The sequence below is a fragment of the Rhamphochromis longiceps genome, linkage group LG4 (genome assembly GCF_057381845.1).
Source record: "Rhamphochromis longiceps isolate RC_006_pf linkage group LG4, R_longiceps_female_GT1.1, whole genome shotgun sequence".
Taxonomy (NCBI): Eukaryota; Metazoa; Chordata; class Actinopteri; order Cichliformes; family Cichlidae; genus Rhamphochromis; species Rhamphochromis longiceps.
Genome location: NC_140560.1, coordinates 22,515,929 through 22,538,336, shown reverse-complemented (window position 1 = coordinate 22,538,336; position 22,408 = coordinate 22,515,929). Strand labels below are relative to the sequence as shown.

The following is a 22,408-nucleotide window of genomic DNA, read 5'->3' as shown; positions in this document are numbered from 1 at the left end:
GGATTGGTGGAACAAAAAGGTTAAAAGGTAAAGAAAAAGCATAAAGTAACACAAGTAACAGTGTTGAAGTTGTACTTAACCGACCTCTGTAAAGTGTAAAGTGCAAAACTGTAAAGTTTTGCTTGTAAAAGCTTTTAAACCACACGCCCGTGCCATCTGGCTTCTGTCAGGTGCAGTGTGTACAAAACACACAGCGATGTGAAAACAATGCGGCATAATGTCATTCATGCGCTTGCTACTTTAGGCATTTCAGCGTGAGACAAAAATACTATGAGGCAAAAGTGAGAACCAGGAAATTTACTGCAATAACTTGAGCTGTGAGTCACACTGCCCGAGTGTAGGCCTGTGGTATGCCACCGCTATTAACTCTGGCAAAGGAGAACTTAAACCATAAAATCTAAACCTAAGGTAAGAAAACAAATGAATGATATCCAGTAGGTCAAATTACCCTCCTTCAAAGCAAGAGAAAGCCTGCGTGTGCCGTTGACATGTGACATGATGTAAACGCAGATTAACACGTGACCACTAAGAGCTACGATACAGAGTTAGAAGAAAAAGTCCACAATGAAAAAGAGCGAAGGAATATTTTCATTTTCATACTTTATTTATGCACAGTATCCGTCATACCACAAATAACAGAGGAACGAGAAGAATCAGGTTAACAAAAAGCAAGGGCAGTGAAAGGAAACATACAAACATCCCTGTGGCTCTAACTGTAGCCTGTAGTGGTTCTGTACCCTGACTAGCCCAACTTATGATGATCTCTGTTAAGGGGTTGTTTTTGTTTTTAAATCCCTCTTTCAGTTCAGATTCTCAATGTGAGACATGTAAACACACAGATTAAACGTAGAGATCTCATTTTGGTCCTGATATATGTGACAGCTGCAGGGCTTAAAAGCTGTGGTAAAAAGTCTTCCTTAATTTGGCAGTTCATTTTGAAGATTCACTGTTTTAATTTGTACATATTGGTAATTAAAACACAAACAAAAAAAAAACAAAACAAAAAACCCCAAAGAAATACAGAAATAAACAAACTGCTTGACGCACCTGACTGAAATCAAAAAAAGACTGTTTGGCACCGGTAAACAAAAAGCCATTAGAAGCAATTTACACACATTTGTCTGCTTATATTTCAGCATTTTAGCCAAACAGGTCTGGCTACATGACAGCGAAACTGGGAAGAGACATGAAAGCGCACGATGCTGCTTGGACTGGGATGGTGGGGGTTTGTCTAATTCTGCGCGGTAAGGTGGGAAACTTCATGCTCCACACCAGGCATCTCTGTATTTCATGCAAGGGGTCGTTCTCATGCTTAGATCAGGCCTCGCCTCACGCATGCACACACGATATATATAAAGAATGGACGTATTTCGGCCCCGCAGGAAGGGCTCTGAAATCCTCATTAGCATTAACGTGGTTTAGTTACATAAGGAGTCAGCCCTGAGACGACCAAGGCAAGAGGGCATTCAACGGTTCCACGCACAGTAAGTGCTGCATATTCTCTATATGACACTGAGTAGAAAACAATGGATAAGTAGTGGAAATACATATAACAAGGTTTGCTGATACCAAAGCTACCAAAGATTCAGCCAAATGTTATATATCTCTTCTTAGGGCTAATCTAAACATAGAAATGTCCGAACCGTCTACGGTAATAAAAGCACATTCAGTTCGTAGTATAAAATCTGCAAGTAGCTCGTCGCTTCGAAACATATTTACATAAAAGACCCCCCAGAAACGAATAAATAAAACAAAAACACGGTCGACTCACGACAGAGGGGTTAGACGTCGCTCTGAACGTAAAAGCTGTCTTTTAAACAGAACATTAAAACAGGGACAAACCCCCTTTTTTTGTTTTTCCCAATTAGGACCCTCTCTTTAGAAGAAAACGTACGACAGTTATATATCAACGCTGTTTATATCGTAATACTAAACTTTACAATGATACCAGACGTGTAATGCATCCTAGAGTCTACTGCTCGTACAGAGTCAGAAAATAAGCATGCAACAGAGATTTGCTTTGTGCATATGGAAAATAGCATCGTTATCATTCAAAACACTGCGACTCTTTAGCCACACTTTTCTGACCCTATAGCCACTGTAGGCAACATCTGTTGCATTGAAAAAACCTAGACAGTTTGTAACTGTAGCACAGTTTGATTCAGCTTCTCCATGTCAGGTTAGGTATACTGTAGTTTTACATGAGCTACAAAACAACAGATACAAACAGCCCCTGTTTAAGGGTTTCGGTTATTTTTTTTCACTGGGAAAAAAAGGCCAGAGGAGGAAGAGTGGAGAAAAAAACACTACAAGGACAGCAATAGAAATGTGTTATTCCACTTCTACTTTGGCACACAGTATACTACCTCTTTTTTTGTTTGTTTCTTTTAGTATATAAATATAATTTACACATGTAGCAGTTCAGAAGTAGATAAAGCCGGGACAGAGCAGAAAAAATAGGTTCCGTATTTGTTGTGCATTGCAGCTCTTTGTGTGGTGACATGGGGGAAGCATGAGAGGTGGGATGAGCTGGAAAACTGATTAAATACCTAAAGAGATAGTAACTGATACTGACACATATTTGTTCACAAGGTAAAGGCTGCGGGTCTGGAAAAAGAGGCAGAGAGTTAGAATAAAAGAACATACTGTGAGATGTTTGGGAAAGCGATTCTCTTTAGATTGTACATATATGGTTTTCACACTTTGCTCCTCTCTCCTCGGTCATTTCTCGATGCGGGTGTTGATAGCTAGTAGACGGAGCACTGCGGAGGATGAATCGAGTCTGTTGACAGCGGGGTGTTTGGTTGAGACCGGAAAGAACCTGTATACAGTGACAGTCATTCTTTTTTTGTGTGGTTTTCCTTCTTTAAAATCTCCGTTCTCTCTCTCCTCATACCACGCTGTGCAGGGATGGATGGAGGAACTGAGGGTTGATGTAGGAAAAGCCGGCGAACTCGCCCTGGTCGATGTTGGCAATGACCAGCTGGTCCGGAGGGGTGAGGACGGGTTGGGTACGCGTGAAAAACTTGTCAAAGTTTTCTGCTCCTTTGCCGCACTGAAAGAGATAAATAAAAAAAAGGGATGTCAGATGCAGAAAAGGGTCAGTTATCTTTTTGATCACCGGGCAGTAAAAAGCTGGTTAACAGTAACAGGATTGGAGTGGCATGATGAAAGGCGCTTCCTCGCTTTCGTTAGAAAGCTTCACAACAGTCCCAGGGAAGGGGTGCAGGAAAATGTCAAAGCCTGATGTGTAGCCGGGCAGATGCTGTAATTAGATTAGGAGCTAACCCTAAGCACCCACAGTGGAGGTCATTAGCATCGGTTTGTGGCCCCGCTCGGGGCTTTCATGTGTCTAAACTGCTGAATATATATACGGTTATAGCCGTGTGTTGTGCACAGTCACGACACTTACAGGAAAATGAGATGAATTCACTCTGAATGAATAATCCACAACAAAAACAAACCTGTAGTGCATTTCAGAGCCTGCTGTTCCCAACGCATTTTCCTCAGGAGACATATCAGCATGTGAGGCATTTTCAGCTTCTTCTATAATATTACAGAAGCCAAACCATAAAGGCTCAGATGGAGGCTTTGTTTGGCAGTCCCTTCAGACCAATTAATGACACAGTGTACGAGATCACAACTGTGATACACCGCATAGCCCCCTGAATGGATGGATCTGCTTTTAGCAGTGTTTTCCTCCCCCTTGTGTGAGGAGAGGCAGACACATCTGCTGTGCAACCCGGCATCTATCAGGGCCTTTGTGTGGAAGTGAAGGGGAACTCTGCTCTTGGAGAGCTATTTTTAATCATTGGTGGCAGCGGTTGTGTTGCTTCAAGCGCTGTAGGCAGCGAGGGGATGGAGCACGTGGGGGTCCGCAAACAGAGAATGGAGCGTTTGTGGTGACAGCAGGATGTTTAGGTGTCAGCAGCAGGCAGCGGGGCAGGTGGCTGCAGCTGGGATGCAGCCTTCAGTTCTTCAGAGTGCATATAAACCACAACACCAGCTGGAGGTGAACGAGAATACAAACAAAAGACGAGTGTTTGTTTTTTATGTTTGTGTTCTTTAGAATTGTTTAGGTCCCACTTTGCATGATTTATTTGAATTTATTGTTTTTTTGTGGGGCTTTTTTGCCGAAAGGTGAATAAACCCCCAATAAATAATTTAACGTTGCTGCTTTACGATCATTTGTGATATTATACTAGACCATGTAAACACCAATCAAATCTTTCTGCATCTGGAAATATTCACCTGAAGGAACAGATTTCACGAAATGCAACATAGAAACAAAAAAATACAACAAAAGGTGTTTTTTCCGTTTAGCTCAGCTGGAGCCATGTATTGATAAAAAGAAGCTGAGGCAAAGATGAAATGATAGAACGTGTCACTAAATGCACAAAAAAATATATGTTTTAAAAAAGCACCAAACAAACTAATTCACCTCCAAGTATGTGTTGAATTCATAAAATTCTACTAACACATAAAATCACATAATAAGTAATTATCCGGGAAATTTCCAGAATAAAACAAAAATATATTAACGCATTAGTGCCAAATATTATAGGAAGGATTAAGCAAACTGACAGTGCAGGTTGTATTTCTGGGCTTTTTCACTCATTTTCAGTGATGTCCTTGTACCCGAACATTTTCAGGGGAATATTTTTAATTTTTTAATCCATTTAACTTTGACCTATAAATGATTTAAGTGTTAAAAACGGGCATCTAACTCAATGAACGAAGCAGTGTTTTGTTTACACATTACAGACAATTTGGAAGATAATTCATTTTAAATGTAAATCAGTAGCATCCAGGCTTACTTTTCCAAACTTTTGGTTCAAATCATCGCCAATATGCATGGAGGAGGTCAGGATGGAGTGGCTGCATTTCAGCCAGCGATGTTGGGAATTTTGTCAAAATTGTTCAAATTATTAATTTTTGATGCACTATGCAATGCAAATCTGAGAAGCAGAAGAAGCGTGGGATCATCTTGACAGAGAACAGAACAAAAGGCAGCCAACATTCAAAGAAAAGCTTTGAATGTCTTTCAAGAAGCCTCGAGAACTATTCCTGAAGACTAATGAAAGGAATGACAAGAAAGCTGAGAGTTCAGACTATGTTTAAGAATAAAGGTGGTCAAACCAAATGTTGACTTTCAAGGTCGTTAGAATTACACAAATTCTTTCTTAGCCTTATATACAGGATTTTCATGCATGTTTGTATATTTTATTAGTTGCAACTATTTCCAATTTTCCTAGTAAAATATAAAGAGATGAGGGGTGGCTTAAGACTTTTGCACAGCACAGCTTCAGTGTTGTTCTTTCATGTTGGAAGCACACTCAGCCTCCACTCACCACTTTGGGTTTAAATGGTGGCTGGATCTCTCTGTTGGCCAGGCGCTCCCAGTCGATGCGTCTGAAGAAGGCCTGCTCTCTGATGTCTCTCTCACCCTCCAGGCCACAGCCGAGACGCTTTGAGGGGTGCTTGGTCATCAGCTGGTGACAAACGGAGGAAGAAAAAGAAGAGATGGAGGCAGCTTGAGGGGAAGAAGGTAAAAATAGGACAGCAGGAGGACTGTGAAAGGATCTTAAAAACGTAAATATAGAAATGGCATATTTTGAATCCTTGCTTCCATCGGCAACATTATGCAGAGCCAGACTGACACTCAACCAGCTTATATATAGTTACAAGCAATCACGCCACCTTTTCATCGCTGCTTTTTTTTTTCTGAATCAACAGCCGCTTTTAATTTCAACTGTGAATCATTTGTTGCAAATGAAATGTGAAGAAAACAATAAGAGGGGTCAGGATAGTCTCTCTCGTCAGCGGCTCTGAGACGATGAAAGATATTTATAGTGGCGGGACGCAGCCACAGGATGTAATATCATAATAAATGAAGGCGGGTGTGTTATTAAAAACTCAATCAGACCGCGCTTGAATCTTAATAGAATTGTCTCCGGTTTCTAAATTTGCTGTGAAAACTCATTTCCATGTTGGTAAACAATCATAATAATGACGACCTTGATGCCAACTTGACTGTGATGATGTCAAAGTCCCCAGGTGTGAGAAAAAACCCCAGGTGGTCACTAAATAAAGGGTTAGTGTTGAAAGCCATGGAAATCGGTGATTTGGTGCATTTTTCCACATAAATGTTAGTGTGAAAAATTATTTCCTGCTACAGTGAAGCAGCATATTCTTAAAAAGGATCCTTAAAAATGACTGGTAATATTTATAATGTATTTACATCACTGTGGGCCGTGTTGCTAGGCAATCGAGCACAAGCCGGATTGCTTCTAGTCACCGATTTGAGAAAATGCAAAAAAGGTTAAAAGTAGCTTAAAGTTGCTTGTTTGGTGTAACAGTGTGTGTCTGGTTCGAGAAACAAACCCTGACGATGACAAGTTGTACTGCTGTTACCAAAACTGGTCCAAACTGGGAGTCATTTTCCAGGCGTGGAGGGTGTAATGAAAAACATGGGACACATTTGCTGTTGCAGTGTTCTGTCTCTACAGTTTTTTATTGCACTTTGATAAAAGTGCAATAAAAAACTGACTGGAGATCCCATGAGGAAGAGCATCTAAAGCAATGTTTTTTTTAGCTACAACATGCTTGTACCATATTGGATCCCCTTTTGCTTTAATTCTTTGTCGCATAGATTCAAAAAGGTGTTGGAAACACTTTCGTGTTGACATGATGGTATCACCCAGTTGCTGCAGATTTGTCGGCTGCACATGCTTGACGAGAATCTACCGTTTCACCACATCCCAAAGATGCTCTACTGGATTGAGATCTGGTGACGGTGGGGGTCATTTCAGTACATTGCATACATTGTCATGTTCAAGATTATTTGAGCTTTGTGACATGGCACCACCACGCTGGTGGAAGCGGTTTTTCAGGTAGTACTCAGGTGTGGCGTTTAAAAGATGCTCAGCTGAAACTAAGGTGGAAGAGTGTACTAGGAAAAATATCCCCCTCACCGCTATATCACCACCAGCAGGCGGAATCACCAATAAAGCAGGATGAATCAAGGCTTTCTTGTTGTTTATATCAAACTCTGAGCCTAATATCAGAATAGTGCAGCAGAAACTGAGACTCGGACCAAGCAACAGTAACAAGCTGTACCCTTCATATTTTTTGTTGACAGGAGTGGAACACGATGTAGTCGTCTGCTACAAGTTTCAACACGTTGCACATTCAGAGATGTTTTTCTGCAGCTTTTGAAGTAGCTTGAGTCTAACGAATGACTATTTCAGTCATTGCTCACAGGATATTTTCTCTTTTTCTCTGTAAATCTACATTTCTAAATGCTCTGAATTAATGCCATGTTATTGCTGATTAGGTATTCCTGTTAATGAGCAGTTAATGAAGTGGTTAGTGAGTTAAATCTGCAATAACTGTACAATGCTATCACGTCAATATGGACCAAAATCTGTGAGGAATGTTTCCAGGATCTTGATGAATCTATGACATGAAGAAATAAGGCAGCTCAGAAAAGGAGGTCCAATTTCTGTTTTCTAGTTTGATCACTCATGTCTGACATGCCTCTGATGTTCAGTGTTTGGGTTCTCAGCAGCACGTAACACCAACTTAGAGTGGATAAAAATAATAATACTATACACTAACTACGATAACTATAAGTGTCCAGTAAGTATGTCTACAATGGCAGCAAACAAGTAATTACTGTATAGCAGCTGCTCCAGGGTAGAGCAGTGGACTCTCTGAGAGCAACGTTTGAGCTTAAGGGGTTAAAAGCTTTTGTGTCCAACAGATCAGACAGGATTCTTTGTTTCATGATTTGAGCTTTGATAAATATAACATAATATTTTTTCATTAAATCATACCCGACTCTTGCACACGACAGCTACTGAAACCAGCTTTCTGTTATATCCTATATCATTATACCCTGGAGGTTCAGCTACCAGTAGCAGAGCGGTGTCCTGTGAAGTGAGATTAATGACTTACCGAGCTGTGTCGAGCTTAAAGCCAGAGTTTTCTGTGGCTCTACCTGGCTAAACCTTTTTACTGTGGATCTGGTACTAATTGAATCTCAAGCCTTCTGCTCAAGGAGTTCTCTTAACAAATAAACAGATTTAGCAAAGAAGCAGGAGCCTTTTATCTGAAGTCCTTTGGCCTTTTACACAATACTTACTCCTTTGCAGATGGACACAGCTTCTTTAGACATGGACTTGGGGTAGGACACATTGTGCTCCATGATAGACTGGAAGAGCTCGTCCTCGTCTTCTCCATCAAACGGCGGCTGAAGAGAACAGAAGCAGTGTCGGAGAGTTCAGACAAAAGATGATGATGATGATGATGATGATAATGAAGATGATGATGATAATGAAGATGACGATTTGCAGCTTGTTATGTGGAAGACACTTAGGCGGCAACTCTGGCAGGTGAAGGTGATTCGCTGTGGTGTTAAGTGTGTTATGAGGCGTTGCTATCTCTGTAAGCTGTTGTTGTACTTACGGTTCCTGTGTGGTTCACTCCAGGTTACTCAAAGCAGCGACACGTCTTATGAGCGGTAAACAAACAGCAAATCCTGGTATAACAGTTTATGTGATTGTTTTCAAGCATGAACCACCTAAACTAAGAAAAATGTCTTCCTCCAGACTGTTGCCTGGAAACTGGAAACCTTTTATTCACACCTTAAGTATCTGAGCCAAGGTAACTTGCGATTTCTTTTTCCAAGGACACACACTGGTTATAATAATAAGACGAAATATTGCAGTGCTTTGCTGCAGTCACTTTTAATCTTCAATCAAAACCAAACTATTCACAGAGATATTGTGAGGCTTCTCACTATTCTCTTTCATTTCTGAGCATTGGGAAGATAATTACTTGTCATTCCCCCTGTCTCTCTTTTTCTTCAACAAATTGCTCGTCTTTCATTAATACAGCTGGAGCCACTTCAGCTAGCTGCTGTTTCCGTCATCAGTTAATCTGATTACTATGCTAGCCGATCTTAATTAATTAATTTTCATCTAAAATGTCAGAATATAGAGAAGGAGAAAATGCCCCACAGTTTCCTAGAGATTGAAGGCACATCTCGAAATCTCTTTGGCGTAGTACAGGAGCTCATCGGGCTCATCATGCCTCAAAACTCACAGGTTACTATAATGTGTGGAGTAAAGAAAGAAAGTGATAAGCTTTGTTGCTTTGTGGGAAGAAAAAACTCTGGAAACTCTGGCAGAACCAGGAGGAGGGTCAGCCATGTGTTCCATCCAAAGTGGGATGGATGCTAGCTTTCCTAACAAGACCAGGTTTTCCAGGGGAACAGCCAATAAGACTTCAAGAAATCAGAGATCTAAATGACTGCAGGAAACGCTTTGAATGCAGGCTGTGCTTGAGTGGCAGCTAATATTAAAATGTGAGCTATATCTGATTAACTTGCAACAGGTTTAAGCACAATTTTAAGAATACATTTGTAAGTACAACTGGTGCATGAAAAACAACGCATTACCTGTCCTGCCAGCATCTCGTACAGAAGAACTCCATAGGCCCACCAGTCCACTGATTTCCCATAAGGCTGGTATGCTATAATCTGAAAGTAATGAGAAAAGAAAATATATTCAAAAAGTGGAATAACTGTGAGGGCATGAAGCAACAACATCCCTGCTGTCAAAATCCTTTTCTAACCTGCCTTTATTCTGTCACTGCTGCTCGACTCTGTGCAGAAAAAGGTGACGACTGCAGTGTTGTACTGTATGCAACCAAAGGCAGACACAGTGAACGTATCAGAGAAAAGTGAACAAGCAAATCAACCGCCATTAAACACATTCAGCTATTCCGAGCTTCCATAACAAAAGCGTTTTCTCCTACCATCCAATTTGCCATCCCACAACTGCCTCCCACACACAGACTACACACGCGAAATGATAATCACGGAGACGCAAAAGCAACGCGCTAAAGCACAGCTGCACACAAACGCAGCAATTTATGCAGCTCCCAAAGTTATAATTTGTAGCTTGGCTTTCTTGGGAGATAAACCCACAGCCATGCGAGGTGCAAATGTTTACATCTTTCTCTGGATTCATTAACTTAAGAAAAAAAAATACAGTTTAGAATTAAAGCCTTGTCAATCTCTGTCAATGTTCCTGCATATTTAATGATTTAGAAAGTTATTAATATGTGGTGTTATTTTAGCAGGTGGAGTAGTAGTCAGGAAGTTTAAAAAAAAGAAAACGACTAAGAGTAAGGGCTTCCCTCACCTCCCACCTGGGAGATGCTCCCCTCTGAATCATTGCAGACAGATTGTATATATACGTATATATGCGTATGCATGCACATAATACTAAACACATAATCACACATTTCATCACCCTGAGTGACTCATCTCCTCCTTTTACTCTTAACTCTATTTCTGTTCCTTTTATTAGTGATCTGAAGTCTTTCTCTTTCCGAGCATCCACCCACAAATAATATTTTCTTTGAGCATCTGATTTCATGAGCCTCAGAGCAGCTCCGGTGCTCCTTGTCGTGATGAGTGTGAGTGGTTAAAAAAAAGAAAGTGATTTAAAAAAAAGCCCATCACGGATCACTTAAACGACTCTCACAGGCTTGAGAGATGTCTTGATATCCAAGAAACTTCAAACCATAACGGTGACATGAAGGCACACACCCACATCTTTCTGTTCATTTATTCACACTTTTTAAAAAGCCTGGGCTGACTTTTTAACACATTATTACTCCAATGGTTTCAATCTTTCTCCATAATTCACTATAAGCTCTGTTGGATTCCACAATTCGGTGTTTTTATGCACTCATGAAAGACTTCCAAGGTCTGTTTTTAGAAAAATGAACATTTGAAGTGTTTATATGCACTAAATTTATAAATTGTAAAGTTTTTATGGATTCTTTTTAAACTGTTATATTACTAGTATGGTTAATCTGTGGTGGGCAAAATTAAGTTACATTAAGTTATCAGTGCTAATTTTTTTATTTGTTATCAGAATAGGGAGCTTTTAATTTCATTAATTTGCACATACACAGGTAGAATAATTAAATTCATTCTCCAACCAGCTTGGTCTCACACTGTCCACAGAAACATCGGCTTAAAGCAGCTTGCATGGCTTTATAGGTAATCTGTTTCAAAGCAGGCCTATAGTGCAGTACATGGTAAAAGATATGTTCCCCCTCCACCTAACTACTGTTCTCTTTTTTCAAAGTAGAAATCAAATTTAAAACAGTAAAAATCTCATTTTTCGTTCTACGATTTCAGTCACTGTAATGAAAATGCAAAGTTCAAGTACTGGACAATCAGAAAGACCGACAAAACTCCATTACATTACAGTATTAAACCAATAAGAAAGTCCCCAAAGAACCTGCACAGTAGTAATGTCGTCTTTGTTTTGTTACTCTCATTGTAATCCCTGGGTTTTGTTTTGTTTTGTTGTTGTTTTTTTGTTGCAGACATCTCACCTCCGGTGCGATGTAGTCTGGGGTGCCGCAGAAAGTGCGCGTGGTCATTCCTTCGTACATGTTTTCCTTACACATGCCAAAGTCTGCTATCTTGATGTGGCCCTCGTAGTCCAGCATCACATTGTCGAGCTTCAGATCCCTGCAGCAGAGGCGGCATTTGTGTGAGTGCATTTGTGACTCCTTTAATACTTCTTACATGCGGCTAAGCCAATATTTCTGCACCGTCTCTGAGCAGTTTATCTGCCTGCGGCGTACATCATACACTGAGTAATAAGCAGTAATTTCTAGGTCTGAAATTATTTTCCCATCAGCTTTTTATCTCTATGCTGTCGTTGCTCTTACAATTCAGCCCGCATCTCTGCTTGTGTTTTATGTCTCGATTCTTCATTTTCCTCCCCACCCCCGGCCTTCTGGCGGTTACGTCTGTCACATACTAGACTCTGTATGTCAAGCAGAGCGCTACTCGCATATGAAGAATGAACGTGAGCATTTGGCTGAAGTACTGAAAAGGAGCGGGGTGACCTTGGCCTCCTTCAATCACATTTTTTTTTTTAGAATTGAGTGATCAGTATGGATGTAATACTGTGGCTTAGGGAAAGACTGACGATCAAGGCATAGCTACATGTCCATTTTAATCTCTTTGTTTAGGGGCTCAGGAGATAGTGCGGGTTATCTACTAACAGGATGGTCAATGATTAAATCCTCGGCTCCTTCCTGATTATCACTGGGAAAGACACTGAACCACAGGTTGGGCCCGGTGAGTCAATCGTCTGTACGAATGTGTGTCTGAAGAGGCGATTGAGGCTTGCAGTAAAAAAGTGCTCGAGTGTTAAAATTAAATGCAGTTAGTGATGAAACATCATGACAAGCATCAACACCTGTCACCCACCTGTAGATGATCCCCTTTCGGTGCAAGAAAAACAAACCGACAGCAATCTCTGCGGCATAAAACCTGCAAAATTGAAAAACAGACATAATATACGAGCCATAAAATAGGCTGTATATCTTCCCAAAAGAAAACTGTCTGGGAATATATTAAAGGTTCCCTTTCCCTTTCCCTAAAGAATAATAAATTACAAATCATGGTGACCTGACACTATGAGCAAGCCAGAGTGTGTCACTGAGGGAAAATGCACCAAATAAAAACTTTCAGCTGGGGTTTGTAATGCGTCTTTTCAGCAGACGGTGCTTCGTGTTGTAGATTGTTATTTTTTGTTGCGTTCTTTTTCGCTCTCTTCTGAAAGTAGGCTGTTATATTTCTTGACACCTATTTGACAAGTCTGCTCTGATGGACAGAATGAAAAGAGTTGAAATTACAGAGAAGTGCTTCCTGTGATGGGCGTAGAAAGTATGACTAGCAGCAGTGTGGAGACCACAGATCATGGAGTGTCAATGAAATCCAGCGACAGCAGAGGCAAGCAAAATAACTATTAACCACTTGAAGTGGGGGAGTTAAACTCGTCTCAGCTACGACACGGGTGAAGAATGAAGCATCGCGTTGACTGACGTTTAGTGGAGCTATAAATACCCACGCAACTGAACCAACCGTCAGGTGCAAAGCAGTGTGTAACCAGGTAGACGGGGCTTTAGTCACACTCATATTGTGACAGGAAAGGTGAATGAATGAAAGGTAGTAGTGCTTTTTTCCCCTTGTTGCAGGAATGCACTGATCCAGCGTTTTCAGTTACAATCTGATTCGATATCTGCTGACGCAGAGCCTTCTTCAAGTTTTGGGCGTCAGTACAACAGATCATCTGCCTCCATCTCACCCTAACCCCAGCATCCTCCTCACAGCAACCCTCTGCAAGTCCTCCTTCACTCCATTCATCAGTCTTCTCTGTTGTCTTCCTTATTTCCTCATGCCTGGCAGCTTTATCTTCAACATCCTTCGTCCTGTATATCCACTATCCCTCCTCTGCACATTTGCAAACCTTCTCAGCTTTGCCTCTCTAACCAAATTTCTGTTGCTCTGATCGTTCTGATATACTCATTCCTAATCCTGATCTCCCTTGACGAAAATCTTATTAAGTACCGATCCCAAAATTGAATTAATAAGCCCTAGTCCCCATTGTGAGGAACAGAACGGGAATTATTTTTAAATGTTAAAGGCAGCATTGGGTCCAACTTAAACATGGCCCGAGTTCACAAATTAACTGTTGCAAATAAAAAACAAGTAGGAAGAGAAATTTACTGAACTGCTTTTGTGTTACCAAGACGATGACAGACAAGGCAATCAAAATACATGGAGCCATGCAAATAAAAGCTTATGCAAGAGGATGCACTTTCCCAACGTAGCCACAATAGCTCGTTTTTCAGCCAAAATAAGCTGTTTCTCTTAAGTTCTCTACAAGTGTTACTTGTTTACTTTTCTTACTCAAGAAATAAGCTGCCTGTGTAGGTGATACTGCATGTCCAGGCTTCGTCCTCACTCATCTCCCTCCACGCTACATGACATCATAGAACTGAACTGGATAGATAGGGCCATACATCAGCTTAGAGTCACCAGTACAAATACCAGATTGGTGCATCCTGAATACTCAGACACCACTGGCCCATGAGCTGCACCGAGACTCTCTGTTTTCAGCCTTTTATCTAGCATAATCATATTGTTATATTTAAAATATAACATATCTTAGAATCACCTAAAAATAATGTTATTTCAATATGATTTTCCTCTTAATTTGACACTCATCTTGTCAATATGTACCAGGTTAAAAGGAATACTATAGTTCACACATTACTCTACTATAGTACTGGGCATCATTACTGTAAGTATGTGTACTTTTAAATAACTTGACGTGACTATAAAACATGTAAGCTGCCTGCAGGATATCAACATGCAACATCCTTACACAGCCTGTGGCTCCTTAAACTTGCCCATACGCTGGATATGATACATGAGGTCTCCTCCGTTAATGTACTCCATCACAAAGTACAACCGATCCTACACACACACAAAAAAAGAAGAAAAAAAATTAGTTATTGTCCACGATTACATAAAGATAAACACCTCACACTGTGAATCTGTGCAGATATAATATTCAGTGTCTAAAAGTCTACAGCCATATATCTTAGAGTTACAGTATAATTCAGACTGAATACATTCTTCTATTAAAGCCTGCTGTACAGATTATAGATCTATATTATAGGACACAAAGGTTTGATCATTAAATATAATTTTATTTAAGGACTTCTTGAGTCACCCGGTCTACGCACAGAGTTGACGTCATACAGGAGGACTTTGTATTCAAAGGGTGGTCTCAGTTCAGTTTCAATTTTCTCTGCAGGAGCACTGTTCAAATAAATGTAAGTAGGAAAAGCAAATATAGACGTAATGACAGACACACACAATAGGACACACAGATTGAGCACTAAGTAACGGCTCCCTTTGTAAATTAAACGGATATTTTTGGAAGTGTGATTAAAAACTTTGACGTCAGCAGGGGCTGAAGTTTCTACACACCACTGTCTGGAAGCAGGAGTGGAGCTGCGTGAGGAAGGGCGGTTTGTCTCTCAGGGCCAAGACTCTCTTCTCCACCATTGTACATTCGACGTCATCGTCCTGGATCACGACATCTTTCTTCAGGATCTTTATAGCGTACAGCTCCTCCGTCGACTTCATCTCAGCCAGCATCACCTGCAACGGGGGGAGACGCCAAGAGCCAAAGTCACCATAAGACAAAGATAAAAAACAAAATCAAGCAAATGAAAAAGCACAGGAGCATCTATTTTCTCTCACCTTGCCGAAGCTGCCCTTCCCGAGCAGAGCCAGGAAGTTGAAGTCATTGAGTCGGACCCGGTCCATATTCCCTGACGGGAAGCTGAACCGCCGGTGGTCTGATGGCGTGATCACTTTCTTACCGTGTCCCAGCTTTGCTTTCTGCAGAGACAGACGTGTGTTAGGATACAGACTGCATTCACTCACGTGCCAAATAGAGTCAAATTAGAGTTTGAGCGTGGATAAGGTTTGCACATTTTTGTTCTGTGCTTCAGATTTTGTTTTTGCTTATAAATAACTGTAAGCATGATCCCAGCAAAGTTAAAGAAAAGAACTTAATCACCACCACCTTAATTTGTGACAGTCAAGAGGATGAAGGAAGTATACATGCCACCCGTTGCTGTTGTTTTCCAGTTTATGATAAGATATAAAAATCAGAAAACCATACTGTAACAACTCACAATGTAATACCAACAAAAACATGTCAAAATGTGATAAAAATATCTTTCGGAATGTTTGAAAATGCAACAAATTCTAATAAATTATGGTCAACGTGACAGTTCTTTACACGAAAGCATGCTGTAACATATTTACACCTCATTTAAGGTTACATTTTACAAATGGAGTTTTCGTGATTTGTTACATTTTCAATCTCTCTGGAGATATTTTAAAATGTTTCGCATGCTGACAATCACATTAATGCATGGGAGTTGCTTCTGTAATTGTTAGTTATTACATTGTGATATCGTTACAAAGAACAATGACAGACACATGCATCCATACAAAAAAAAAAGAAAAGAAAAACAGGTTTGCTGCATAATCACAAGAAAATATAAAGTCAAGCTTGTTTAATCCTTCCAGAGCCGACAGTAATCAGCATCTAATTTTTTTCTGGCACGCGTGGCAGTTTCTTTGTTATATTCAAACATCCTCGGTTATTCAGCGAGATCTCACTACTGGTGCATTTTGGGAAACTGTCTGGTGGACAGTCAGCGGGGGTTGCCAGTGTTGTGAGGATCCCTGTTGTTATAATCACTGCTCTGCTGAGCGTCTTTGAACAAAAAAAAGGGGCAATTAGGACCCTGCCAGCTCCCATCACGGGTCCAGCGGTTGTCTGTTTCTGTCAGATGGAGCACACAAAAAACAACAACAAAAAGAAAAACATACAACCAGTGTGAGCCACGAGAGCTGTTTCCAGGACAACCGTTTCTCTACTCTTTACTAAATGTGACGGTATACTTCACTTAATACTTATCACATATTTATTGGACTCGGGTCACGTGGTTTTATGCGTACATCTGGTTAGGTCAGTGAGCAGCTGATTATTCTAAACATTAAGTAGGTATGTCAGTAAACAAGCAGGGCGGGATGAGTGATTTTCATTTTGACCCTGAGTGCCGCCTGATCCAATAATTCACTGCGGTTAATGAATTTCACCTGACAGTCCAAGTGTAATTGAGGTGGAGAGGAGACAACTGTGATGAAAATGAACTGACCAGATATTTGCAGGAGTGCGCAAAAGCGCCGGAGACAGGAAAAATCTAAATAAACAGCAGTCTACAGTCAGCGTGACCACACTCGAGGTTCCCTAGGGTGGTAACTCCACAGCTGAGGTCAGCTCACAGCAGCTCACAGTGCAGGCCAGAGTACAGGCCATATTTAATTTGGAGTTAAAATCTCCCTTTAATTCAATTTTAGGTGTTACAGGCCTAAAAAAAATGTGGAAACAAAAATATGAGATAAAAAATGATGGTTTTATTTTGAAATTGCACACGAAATTGTTTTATGTTGCTAGGTAGATCTGACATGCCCGCATTGCTGCTGCTCTTTTTATTAAATAGTAACACATTTGAATAAGACGGTAAACACTAGGTCATGCTGTTGATTGCAACTGAAGTTCAGCTTCCACCGCTTGCTCCACTGATACCCTTACCTTGGAAGGACACCTAGTGGTCATTCCTCAAACACAAAACTGCACCTATCTAACATGGACCAGCTGCCGGTATATAGCGTATAAAAGAAACCGGCACGTCTCCAACACAAGCACTCACACAATATCGACACAAAGATGCTGTGGCCACACAAAAGTTAGGCAAACCGTTACAAAGCAGCCACTCACTGGTCTCTTAATAAATCTAGGACTGCCACTGTGTTGAGGGATCTGGCATGTGTGAGTGTTCATCAGTGCCTCATATTTTAACATTTAGACTCTTGACTAAAGAGACACTAATAATAAAACTAATTGGAAAGTCTGCCTTTGGGGTTTGTGCCAGTATCTTTCTCAAAAAGACTTAAGAAAACATCATGGATTGGACTTAAAGGTGTTAATCTTGTCTTACAGAGCCTCTCGGTAAACTTCTCTGTGCTCCATAAGTTTACAACAGAGGGACAGACGACAGACTGCTGTCTGCTGTTTGTGTATTAGAAGATATGAGGGACATAAGCTAAAAGAGTGTACACGCGGCATCTTTATAATCATAATGAAACTGTTAAAGACTAAAAACACAAAAAGAATTTAAGTCATTCGCTTTCTTTGTTCTTTTATTTTTCATGTTGCTTAAATGTTTTTGAACCTCCTGCATGAAAGATGAAGATGTTGCAGTCAGTTTGGAGCACTTTCTGTAGTTCAGAGATTTTTTATTCTTCTGAGTCATTCTATATATAGCTAATGTCATGTTTTAGCAATCTGAGTTACACAGATCAAGCAGATACTTACCAACATAGTGCTCTGTCTACTTTGCCTTGTGTCCTGTGTTAAGTTTTACAGAGAAACAGAAAACAACTGGAAACAGCAGGCTTTGCTGATTAAAACCGCCCAGTAGATCACTGGCACCAATCATTCCAGTATTAGATACTGGCGAGCTGTCTGCACAAAGCCCGTAAGTAATACAGAAGCATCTGCTGCAGCGCTGCCAGACTTCAGAGCAGTTTCTTTCCTCAAGCTTCTGATGCTACCGAATCCATCCTCCCGAGGTCAAGATGAAAAATGCCTTCTGTTTTTAAAATTATTCATTCTTTCTTTTATTTATTGATTTATTTGTCTAGTGGCACGAAGGTTCTACATCTACAATTTTGATGTAAAACCCTGGCAGGAATTCATCTATCGTTTTGAATATATTTGTGCACAAAACAAGGATTGTGGATTTTGTCCTTGACACTGGAATAAAAAAGGGGGGATGCATTAATGGGTGGCGTCAGCGGGTGGAGGAATGTTTACTGCAAGCAGAACCCTTCTTTTTTTCCCCACTGCTTGTACCTGACTATTGCTTTAACACAGGCTTGAAAAATTGCGAGCCACTCCTCTGCAGCCATTTGCAAGTGCTGCAAATGTCAGACTTTGCTGATGTGACCTTCAATGCGAACACACCAGGAGTTGTGAAAACCTCAAAATGTGTCATTCATTCATCGTAATGTGTGGTTCGTTTTACTTTATGCTTACATGTGATTATGAGCCTGAGACAAGGAGAGAGTATAAGAGTGCTCGAGAGGAGTTAGAGAAAGAAGACAATTTATTACAAAGGGTCTGTAACAGCAAGCAAATTGGGCTGATTCAACTGTGTGCTGTTGAAAGCCATTGTTAGTAAATCAGATTGATTTGTGGAATCCCAGCAGAGATTCACAAACAATCCTAATTCGGTAAGTAAATTAAGTGCGAGGCAAGCTACAAGTGAGAGAAAAAAAATTAGATGAAGCAGGCAGGGGAGCTACCTTCAGATAGTGGATATTTAACTGGCAGTCCTAGAAGAAAGGAGGAAACTCAAAGGTTAGCCGGTGTGTGCGAGCGTGTGGACAGAGACAAGAGAAGACATTATTCTGATCACTTGTAATCCTAAAATCGTAATTGGCCCGGAAAACAGAGAGATTCCTGCTCTGTCACATCTGTCGCATCCCGCCTTAGTTTCCACGGCAACCGCACAGTCGTGCATAGACGCGAGCCTTGGAGGAAAGTCGAGGTCAGCGTCGTACGGCGTGGAGAGAAAAGAAGCGAAAAAATTAAAAACAAAGCAGAGAGAGTCGGCGCTTTGAGGACTTGCTGTGAGTTTACACAGAGTATTAAAACCTCCGCCTGCCCACGCGCAGGGCTGGACTTTAATAAAACGCCTCTCGCTCTCTGCCGTCTCGGTTTTCCTGTTTTTTTAAAAAAATCTCTTGCAGTTTTGCACCTGTTTTCATTGCACTGTTCAATATAGCAGCCACCTTAATAATATGGACATAAAGAGGTCGTGAGTTTTATTTAAGGCTGCATGCTGTAAGGTGTTAAAATAATGAACAACCTGCAGTCGACAGCGAGGCCACTAGAGAGCCAACTTAAAGCCTGCTTCCACTGACTTGATTAGAAGGACTGTGCTGGGGCTGCTGCATGCTTATTTCACTTGGCTCTAAACATGTCAATGCGAAACATTTTCAAAGCCTTTAGTCGTGTTTTTAAAGGACTATGCATCGTTTCAGTTTTGAATTATAAAAGTGATGTGGAATCAAATATGTTTAAACATCTTAGTGAGCCTGGAAGCGCAACTGAGGGAGAAATCCAGACGAAAAACATGATTTTCAATTTAAAAAATAATCAAATTTTAGACATCAAGGACTCTTTGACACAGTGTATGAGGGCTTCTTGGGAGTTCTCATTTTACTCAAATGTTAACATAATAAAAAAACTAAAATTGTTTTTTTTTTTTCCAAACATCTTGAACGTTAATGTTTTAAATCTCTGCTGCTGCAAACAGCTTATGGTCAAATCCACTGAGGCCTGGGAAATGTAGCCTCAAAGCTTACCTTTCCAATTCAACAACAAAGCTACCCTCGAGTCAGAGTACAAACCCAGCGGTCCACATGGGATTGTGGCACTTCATGTGCACAAACTTACAGTTTAAACCTCTAAATGAGCTTTTTTCAATACACACAACTGTTGTCATGCATATTTTATAAATTCTCCTACAGATTTTCTTCTAAAGTAAAACTACCTGTGCCTATGCAGCACTTATTGTATTTCTTGCCTTTTATTTGAAGCCGATTTTCATTTACGATTTTCATAGACTTGTTGAATAGCAGCTTCTGCAGCGAGCACCAGCGTGAGAAAGATAAATTATCATCTGCTGCTGTACTTCCCACATAGGGGTCTCTGGGATTTGCATCCTTCGTTGTCCGGTCTGTCTCCCGCTTCTGCGTGGTCTTATTTGTGCTGCTTGCACCTTCTTGTTTCAGCTCGCCAAGCTTTTAATGCACAGTATACACAATTGTAATTTAAAAAACAAGAGCGCTCATTTGGATGCCGGGAGAAAATGATCTCCCTCTCAGGCGCACAGGGTGAAACGCACAAGTAGGAACGGGATGAGGTTACCATGGTGACAGGGACACACATTTTGTTAAAATGAGTGCATACAAGTACAATAGACACGTATGACAAAGGAAATCTAGTTATGCCTTTATTAGAGTTAGAAATCGCGCAGCTCCTCACCTCAAACTTCTGTCGGAGCTCAAGGTTGACATCATCCACCTCGGGAATGGGAACATTGTAGTACTCTCCCTCTTCCTGGTTCAGCAACTTGTACCTGACAGTAAAGAAAGCAGAGAGATGTTTGTCGAAATGTGCAAAAACTGAGTGCATTTATTATTCAGTTTTCAAAACACATCACAATCTTTATTCGACAGAGTGCCTGTTTTTAGATGAAGCTGTTTGCAGACCTGTTCTGTGAGCAGTAAACACTTAGTCACGTGAAATACACAAGACTTTCACAAGACTTTATGTCGTCCTGTGGAAAACTAAGTACGCCCTTACTGCTTAATTAAGTAGGTAAGCAGCAGCCAGGTGGTGCTAATCAAATGCACTTGATTAACTGATTATCAGTAAGTGTGAGGCGCCTCTATAAAAGCAGAATTTTGGGAAGTTTGCTGGTCCGAAACATGCATGTGAGTGTTAACACAATGCTATAATTGTCACGATCCTGGGTCTTTTGACCCTGCGTTTTGAGTTTTAGTTTATGGTTTACGTTTAAGCCCTTCAGGTTTTCTAGTTCATTTTTTATCATGCCATGCCATGTTATAGTTTGTTATTAGATTCCCCTTGTGTCTTCCACCCTTGTTAAGTCTCCCTTGGCCTTTATGTGTTTCATGTCTGTGTCTTACGTTGTCAAGTTCAGGTTGTCATGTCTGCGACTTATGTTTCCTGTTTTACTTTGAAGAGATCTTGTGTTCCTGTGTTCATCGTGTTTAGTTTTACTCTTTCCCTGCGAGTTCATTATGTTCATGTGGGTTGTGCTGTTTTGATCTTTATAGTTATTATTTCCCTAGGTTTCAGTTATGGTTATCATAGGCTTAGTTCTTGTAATATGACTTTCCATGTGTTCCATGTTGTGTCTACTGTGCCTTTCTGTACCATGTTTCAGGTTCCTATGTTCTGTCTCCCCAGTTGCTGTTAAGTTTACATGTTTAGAGTTCAGTCAGTGTGTTTCCTGTCTTACTTTGAAGGTCCGTGTCTCATGTCAGTGTTTCTAGTTTTGCTTCCCTTGTCTCGTCCAGCCCGATTACTACCAGCTGTGCTCTCCTTCTGTGTCTCATTCCCTCGTTATCCCTCAGTGTATTTAAGCCCTGTGTTTCTCTTTGTCAGTGTCTTAATCTCCCTCATAGTTGTGTGATTCGCCATGTGGTTTCATGTATGAGTTATTTGTAGTTTTCTCAGTTTAGTTTTGTTCTTTGTTTCCTTTCCAAGCCTGCAATAAAGCAGTATTTTGAGTTAACTTTTGTCTCGGTGAGTTTTGTGTTTGGGTCCTTCTCTTCCCTGCACACAGCCGAAACATGACAATAATCTTCCCAGGAGTGGACAGCCGCTGCAAAAATCCATAAAGCACCATTTTAGACTCCACAAGCCTCAGTTACATCATGTTACATATCATAGTTTAGGTTTGGAGTGAACTCCACTGTATACCAAAGTATTCTAGAGGTAAATGTAAGGTAATCTGCCTGACAGCTAAAGCTTGGCCAATGGGAATTTGAGCCCCAGCACAACAGCAAATCTACAACAGCATGGCTTAAAAAGCAAATAATTAAGTGCTGCAATGACCTAGTCAAAGTCTAGACCTCAACCTGTGTGATGGGACCTTAAGAGTGTGTGCATAAATGTCCCCAAACCTCAATGAATAGAAGCAACGTTAAGAGTGAAGAGTGGGAAGACGAGCGGGCCAAAATTCCTCCTTATTGATGTAAGAGAATGACAAAAGTCACACAGAAAACAGTTACTACAACTTATTACTGCTAAAGGATGTATTTAGTTCT

At 40.6% G+C, this 22,408-nt stretch overlaps 1 protein-coding gene across 2 annotated transcripts in view; it reads right to left on the bottom strand.

Annotated features, from left to right (window-relative positions):
* Positions 1–600: 600 nt before the first annotated feature.
* prkcab (protein kinase C, alpha, b) overlaps positions 601–22,408 on the bottom strand; it is a 123,448-nt gene continuing 101,640 nt past the window's right edge. The window contains exons 8-18 of one of the 2 annotated variants that reach the window (XM_085403833.1): positions 20,595–20,688; positions 18,848–18,877; positions 15,161–15,301; positions 14,885–15,058; positions 14,274–14,365; positions 12,311–12,373; positions 11,422–11,560; positions 9,464–9,544; positions 8,147–8,254; positions 5,352–5,492; positions 601–3,055 (exon numbers count right to left, since the gene is read on the bottom strand). In XM_085403833.1, coding sequence (XP_085259959.1) covers positions 2,891–3,055; positions 5,352–5,492; positions 8,147–8,254; positions 9,464–9,544; positions 11,422–11,560; positions 12,311–12,373; positions 14,274–14,365; positions 14,885–15,058; positions 15,161–15,301; positions 18,848–18,877; positions 20,595–20,688 — 1,228 coding nt within the window. In that variant the 3' untranslated portion in view covers positions 601–2,890. The remainder of the gene's footprint in view (positions 3,056–5,351; positions 5,493–8,146; positions 8,255–9,463; positions 9,545–11,421; positions 11,561–12,310; positions 12,374–14,273; positions 14,366–14,884; positions 15,059–15,160; positions 15,302–18,847; positions 18,878–20,594; positions 20,689–22,408) is intronic. The other variant, XM_085403834.1, reaches the window with a different exon arrangement.